The sequence below is a fragment of the Trachinotus anak genome, unplaced genomic scaffold (assembly GCF_046630095.1).
Source record: "Trachinotus anak isolate AG129_WGS33_773 ecotype Australia unplaced genomic scaffold, CSIRO_AGI_Tana_v1 ptg000002l, whole genome shotgun sequence".
Lineage (NCBI taxonomy): Eukaryota > Metazoa > Chordata > Actinopteri > Carangiformes > Carangidae > Trachinotus > Trachinotus anak.
In genome coordinates, this window is record NW_027273853.1 from 19,298,728 (window position 1) to 19,306,336 (window position 7,609).

General features: G+C 44.3%; 1 protein-coding gene across 3 annotated transcripts in view; it reads left to right on the top strand.

Moving 5' to 3' along the window:
- Positions 1-3,954, top strand: part of dusp8a (dual specificity phosphatase 8a) — a 43,354-nt gene extending 39,400 nt beyond the window's left edge. For all 3 annotated transcript variants that reach the window (XM_071503980.1, XM_071503987.1, XM_071503996.1), the window contains one exon: positions 80-3,954. In XM_071503980.1, coding sequence (XP_071360081.1) covers positions 80-1,322 — 1,243 coding nt within the window. In that variant the 3' untranslated portion in view covers positions 1,323-3,954. The remainder of the gene's footprint in view (positions 1-79) is intronic.
- The last annotated feature ends 3,655 nt before the right edge of the window (positions 3,955-7,609 follow it).

Sequence of the window (7,609 nt, forward strand, 5' to 3'; positions counted from 1 at the left end):
ACAACACACAAAACTAGTTCATCTGGGGTAATTCTGCTCTGCTGTGACTAATATATTCCAACTTTTTTTTCCCTAACAGGTTTGTAAAGGACCGAAGACCGTCCATATCCCCCAACTTCAACTTCCTTGGTCAGCTGCTGGAGTTTGAGAAGGGCTTGCGATTACTCCAAGCTTTAACTTCAACCTCTGATGACAAGATCTCTGAAAACAACAGCAAGCAAAGCTCAGAGCTTAATGGAGTCAAGACAGGTTTTGAGATGAACGGTCACCACAGCAGCTATGACTCATCTGTGGCAGAGCCACACATCCCACCAGAACCCAAGCTACCGTCACCCACCTCCCTCCAGCAAGGCTTCAATGGCCTGCACCTCTCTGCAGAGAGGATCATGGACACTAACCGGCTCAAACGCTCCTTCTCCCTGGACATTAAGTCTGTCTACTCCCCCAACAGTCCCCACTGCCCCAGCCTGGCACCCGCACACTCTGAAGACGTCCCTAAGCTGTGCAAGCTTGACAGCCCAGGAACAGGCACCTCCAATGGTGTCTGCTCCCAGTCTCCCGTCCTAGACAGCCCCAGCTCCTCTGATTCACCGTTCCCCTCACCAGGCAGTGGGGGCAGCATCGGAGGTTTGGGGCTCGGAGGAAGTGAAGGAGTCTATCGGTCTAGTTCTTCTTCATCCAGACCCAGGAGAAAACCCAAGCACAGTTCACCAGTCCACTCCCAACCACACCAACCTCCACAGTCCCTCAGCTTGTCGCTGGACCACAAGAGCCCTAGCCTGGACGAGAACCTAAAGGGCTCCCTGCTCCTCTCACTACCCTCCCTGCCCAACATGGGGTCTGGGGCCATGTGGACCAAACACAGAGACACTGTCCAGGCCACCACTCCCGTCACACCCGTCACCCCCACCACAGATGCCCCGTGGCACTTTGGGGCAGAGGAAGGCGGTAAGAGACAAATGGAGCTTGGAGGAGGGGGGAATGGAGGGGGAGAGGAGTCCTCGGTGAGGTTTGGGAGTAGCTCAGCATACGTGGCGTTTGGGTGCAGTGAAGGTGTCCGGTTACGAGACAAATCCCAGAGGGAGAAGCCCTCAGCACCACAGACACTGAGAGACCACCGGGACTCCACGTCGTCGTCCACAGTGTCCCTGTCCAACAGCTCAAACAACAGCGGGCCTGCGTCAGAGAAGCAGTTCAAGCGGCGCAGCTGTCAGATGGAGTTTGAGGAGGGCATCTCTGAGACACGGTCCCGGGAAGAACTGGGGAAGATCGGGAAGCAGTCGAGCTTCTCTGGAAGCATGGAGATTATCGAGGTATCCTGACAGATAATGGACATGCTCAGAGCTGTCCCTTGGGGGCAAAAATGGACCTGTTTAGAGGGGTTTCAAGAAGAGGACATATGAGGAGGAGCAGAAGAGTATTTTTTTGTGCTCCTCTCACAGACAGACAGTGTTAAAGACTCCATCTAAGAGAAGGACAAATAGATACAAAAGCAGAGAGTTAATGTGAAAAGGTTAGCATGCGAATTAGCATTCGCACGTGGACAGACAGAGCCTGAGACGTGGTGCTTAGCAGACCATAACCATCCTGAACTCTCATACAAATCTGAAGAAAAGTCTGGGGGAGGGTTGGGTACAGGGGGTGGACTGAACTGTAGGTACTGAAACTCTTAATGTTTGTGAGCTCTGTCACAGATGAAAAGGAACAACCCAGGGCAAGTTGCATCCTTATTATATAGAATATCCCTATTTTGACAGAGTTCGGACACAACCTGCTTGCCTGTGGTCAAATGTAGTGTGCTTCAGTGGGTGTATAGCTTGTGATTTGAACCAAGCCCTGTGTTTCCCCCCAAAGCTTCACCCCATTGTCAGAAAGCCTCAGAACCTCGCACGGCAACGTCCCCACCCCCACCCGTCCTTTCCCAGTGGCTCTGCCTGCTACAGACTGCATTACAATGTCAACAACAATAACGGACTCCTTAACAGCAGCGTCTCCTCACATCACTCACAGCACAAGGCAGAGAGATCCCAAGGACTTAATCTAAAGGCGGTACTGCATCCAAACAATGAAGGATCCTCAGCGTTTTGTTGATGAAAAGACTTTGAGTTGAAGACTCTAAGTGACAGGGAGTCTGCCTCCACCCCCTCACCCCCACCCCTCGAAAGCACAGTGTGTCTTTCCTGACTTTTTTGTTTCCAGTGTTAACAGCATGATGGGACTGAGGTTTCGGGATGGCGATGAAGGTTCATTTGAATGGCCCTTCAGCTCCTTAATAGACCCCCAACCCCCTCCCACAGCTCCCAGTCACCACCTATGGTCACCACTGAGCATGCACCAGAAAGGCTGACTACAGACAGACAAATACTATATATACAATATGAATATATATAGCAATTTTAATGGACTTCTAATGGACTTTTTTGTTCAGTTATAGTTTTAATTTATTGTACTGGTTCATTCTGGTAATGAGAAATAATATAATGTTTTGTGGATTTATTTCAATTTTTCTTTTGTTGAATTATTATTATTATTATTTGCTGTATGGTATTTATGAACACACACTCGTACAAATACACACATTCAACAAATTCAAGCAAGCAATATGTGCTGTTCCTTCTTTGGGGAGAATGATGTATGACTTTGAAATGCACTTTTCTGCTTTCTGATTAACAATTTCGATTTCCATCCACACCCTAGCAACATGATACTCAGAAGGCCAAGTGTTGAGTTTTGATAATGCAAATACAGAGCCTCTGTTTGGCGTTAGGAGGATGGTACAGACATCCTCGAGATGAGATCTATAAGAACAGGTTCTCTGTTCTAGCTCATCTGCAGTGTGAATTCATGGATTTATCACAACTGAGGGCTCAAGCAATGACTAAAAAGACTGTTTTTTGTTTTTTTGGTTTTTTTGGCTGTGTGCAGAGGAAGACAGAGTTGCCACACACGCTCTGATCACTCATATAGAAAAACATTTTCCATCAATTTCATGAGGGCTTGCATAATAACAACTATATGCAAACACACACACACACACAAACTTTCACAAGTATGAGATTTAAAGACTTGCTCCAAGTGTCCTCTCCGAGCCAGCACCAGTACATCAGTCATCATCATAGCATGTCCACCAAAGCTGAAACCTACACACACGCACTCATACTGTATGCACTTACACTTATATTCACACATGTAAAGCATAGGCCCTACACACACCCTTTTGTTCATTCTCAGGGGATCTTTCAGTGAGCCAAGCCCGGCACAGGGTACACAGCTGCTGGTACATCAGCACAATGCATGTCCGTAAAGCTCCCTCGCTTTCTCTCCTTCTCTTTTTTTCCCATTTCTTATTTTCCAAAGCTTTGATTTAAAAAGAAAACGGCATAACAAAATGGAAAGGAAAAAAAGAGGATCTTCATCCTGAGGTGAAAGAAATGAAAAAAATTTGCTCTCCTGGTGCGAGATGGCTATTTATTTATAATGTAAAATGTGTTTATTTTTCCTTTGACCCTTGATTAGCTTTTCTCTCTGGCGATCTCTGACCTTTGACCTTGTGCTGCTGCAGCTACAGTAAGTTCAGATAGATTCCTATGTTCCCCCGAGGCGGAAGTAACCTCTCCTCTCCTCACCCTCCTCCCTATATTTTAAAGAAATATTGTTAGAATTATTTATGACATGTAACAAAGATGATGCAGGCTGTCCCATTTGCTAAAACTGTTGTTATTGAATTATTATTATTATTATTATTACTATTATTATTATTATTATTATTATTATGTTGTGTAAATAGCAACGCATCTAAGAACACTGATTAATTTAGATGAGTTTTTAAAAGAAAATCCTGATACCTTAGGCTGCTTGATGCAAAAATACCTCAGGTTCTATTGAAAGGCTTTTCCTTCCCCTGTACATGTTTTGTGAAAATGAGACAAAAATACAGACATGACAAAATACAAACTCCTCTCTGCTTCTTCTTCTTGTGTCCTTGCATGGGGGCTGAACAGGGATGGGAAGGGAATTCCACCCAACGGATGAACAACACATTACAACTTCCGGAGTCCTGGAGCCTTGCTATTGATTTTGTGTTTAACAAACTCCACTCTGACCGCACAACACAGCTTCATTGATTTTTTTTCCCCCACACACTGGCAATGCCACATGCGTCCTCATGCTGATAGGATGGTGAATTATTTATTAGAGAAGATGCATTCAAAATTACTTTTTAGAAAAACATGCCCACCTTATTATGAAATTTACTCCAAATGATTGCCTATGATGTCAAATTGGAAGACAATTCAATAGAAATGTGAACAGTACAAATGTAAAAATAAAAGCCCTACATTCAAAATCATACTTTTCTGAATGTACTTTAAAATTAAGCTACCACCAGGAGACTGTAGCTAGCAACAAAAACAAAATCCGTCTCCTCTTAAGGTCACTAATAACCACATTTTATGGTTTTTGGTTTAATCAAAAACCGATGTGTAAAAAAAAAATAAAAGCTGTGATTTGAGTGAGGGTTGGACAGAGCCCGATTAGCTCTTTCCTCCTTCGTGTTTAAGCTAAACAAAACTAACCTGCTGCTGGCTAGAACTTCATATTTAGCTTAGAGACACGAGAGAGTTATCAATCTTTTAATCTGACTCTCAGCAAGAGAGGAAATATGCGTATTTCCCATAAAACTCCAATATTATTCTCTGAAATGTACATGTACGAAGTAGCAGGAAATGAAAAGCACCTCAAAATCATCTTCTGCACTCTAAACGCAACAGTCCTTAACACCTTTTTGTTTGCGTCGGTTGCAGGGTCACTGAAAAACTTCCACGAATTGAATGTTGGCTGTTAATCATGATTCAGACGGTGAATCATCAGATAAAACCAAATGTACACCTTCACAACAGACGTTACGGAGGAATATGGATATGTATTTGTCTGAGACTGGGAAGAGACCTGTTAAACCACACCTTTAAGAAACATCACCCTGTTGCTCCCTGTCTTGTCTCAGATTGACTCATTATCCCTCTGCTTCCTCTTCTTTCTCCCAGCACACACACACACACACACACACACACACACACACACACACACACCCATATGACTGGTTTTCAGGTCTTCACCCCCTTGGTTTCCCCGCTCCACCTCTTCCTTATCCGACTGAGTCTGTGGGCACAGGAGCGGGAGGGCGGCTGGTGAGGGTGCGGTGTTTGCCAGTGATGTGATGTGTTTGAACAGTGCTTACCTCCAGGGGATGAGAGAATGAGATGAGGTCGTGGTGTGGGTGTGCGTGTATGTGTGTGTGTTTGTGTGAGAAAGACAAAGACAAAGAGAGGTATTTGCCTCCAGAGGACACAGTGTACACCGATGTTACACAAAAACCGCGTCCAAATCCAGCAGGGGGACCAATTCATCGAGTCCCCTCAATGGGGGCTTGACTACAAAGGCAGTTTTGGTTTCATGATGTCATGGTGGAATTTCACCTCGCGCAATCAAACATCTCTCCGCAAACAAAGCAACACTGCTGAAGGCCCACCATTTGGTTTAATCCAGCCACAACAACCAATGTATTGTTCTGGGACTGACAAGAGAGGTAAGGAGGAACTGCAAAGAAAAAACAGGCACACACACACACGCACACACACACACACACACACACACACACACACACACATATACACATGCAAAACTAGATGGCCCTTGGCCTTTTTCATTGAGCACAATACTGTCTTAATGAGCGTTTCACTGAGTCCAATAGGAGACAGGCAGAGGTAATGGCATTACCAGCATCTCCAGCTGAGTCCCTCTGCTTTTCATGTGTGTGTCTTATTTTATGGCCATCATGGGAATTCTCCCTGACAAGACCACCATGGTAATGGGATACATAGTAAATCCCACTTTCTCACTTTCATTCTCTCTATAATGACCGGCCTGCCCACATGCTGGTGTGTGTATTTATCACCTGGATCATAACGGATAATCCTACCACAATATGCCTCCTCTGTATATGTATGTGTGTGTGTGTGTGTGTGTGTGTGTGTGTGTGTGTTTGTTTTTCAAGGTGCCCTCAGCTCGTATTATATGGATCTCCATCTCGGGTAACCTGCCTGTCTACAGTCTCCCCTCCACTGTGCTGAAGTCTGCATTTCCACACAGGTTTCCTGTTGCCAATGTACTGTACTCCTTCAAATAGCTTTCCAATCCTTTTTTTTAAGTTTTTATTTATATCTTAACTGACTTGAGTGCTTCTTTACTGTTTACTGATGCTGTTTTTTTGGGTTTTTTTTTAATAAAACAAATACATATGGTAAAGTCAAGGCCCCAGCACGAAAGAATTTAAATATGTGCATGTGGATACAAAGTGTGTGTGTGAGTGTTTCGAAATGGGATACATTTCTTTGTGTGCATGTGTATTTTCATGCATGCATATGAGATGTTTATTATGTAAGTGTATGTGCATTTCTGTGTTTATTACTGCATCTACAGATAGGTGATGAAGGAAAACCCATCTGTCTTGTGCGCACTTCAGCATGCATGTAGAATGTACAAGTCAGCACGAGTTGTCTGGTAAATACACACCAAACATTAGGTGCTGATCATAGCAGTAAAAAATTCTGAAGAGATGATGCCCGCACACTAAGCTCCAGTGATTTATTGTACACGGTGAGTACATAAACATGCCCCAAAACCCAGGAATAACCTGAACATTAGTGCACGTGTAAATGTAAATTACTGATACAATAAAATCCTTCTTAGCAGGTGGTCACCCTCTCTTTAAAATAATCTCTCTGGGACACCATTAATCCAAAAAATATCCCTTATAGATTTTGTAATGATGGTGGTAGAGAGCATCGTAGGTCAGCTGTGTGGAAGCACCTGCATTTGTTACGTTTCTCTACTCATTATATCGTCGTCCTTCAATTTGTCACCTGTGTGGATGCACTGTGTGTGCATGTTTGTATGAATGTACTGTCTGCTGCTTGCTGTGTGTGTGTGTGTGCGTAGATGTGTGTTTGTGTGTGTGTTTACATGGCATGCATGAATTTATATGTATGTTTGTGTTTCTACATGGATACAAGCTGTTTACGTGCATGTGTATATGACGTTATGTAAACATGAATGACAGTACTGCTCATGTCAACTGAACTGAATCTCTGACGTATTTGTGTCTGCATGGATGTGTGTTGCAAATGTGTGAGCGTGCATGTGTGAGTGTTCGAGTGCGTATCCTCCCTCTCATGGTGGCTGATGGGTACCAGACACATCCATGCTGAGGGGCTGCCTGGCGCCTGGTCCCAGGCCTTCTATATGGAAACAGTTAGGAACCGTTACGTCAGCAGGCTACGGCACTCTCTGCTTTTCCACTCGCACACACATCCAAAGTGCACTCACGCACACACACATGCACACACACACACATTTTTCACAGAACATGCCTACTTTCTGTTCCTCTCTTTCTTCTCTCTGTGTTGCTCCTTTTCACACACTTTCATCCCAAACACACACTCATTACACACGTTCACTGCTCGAAAGTTGCGTCAGCAGAGCATTCCACACTTTTCCACGCGTCACCAGTGATGACTGACTCCAAACAGCATTTCTTGCCCTTTTTTTTCCA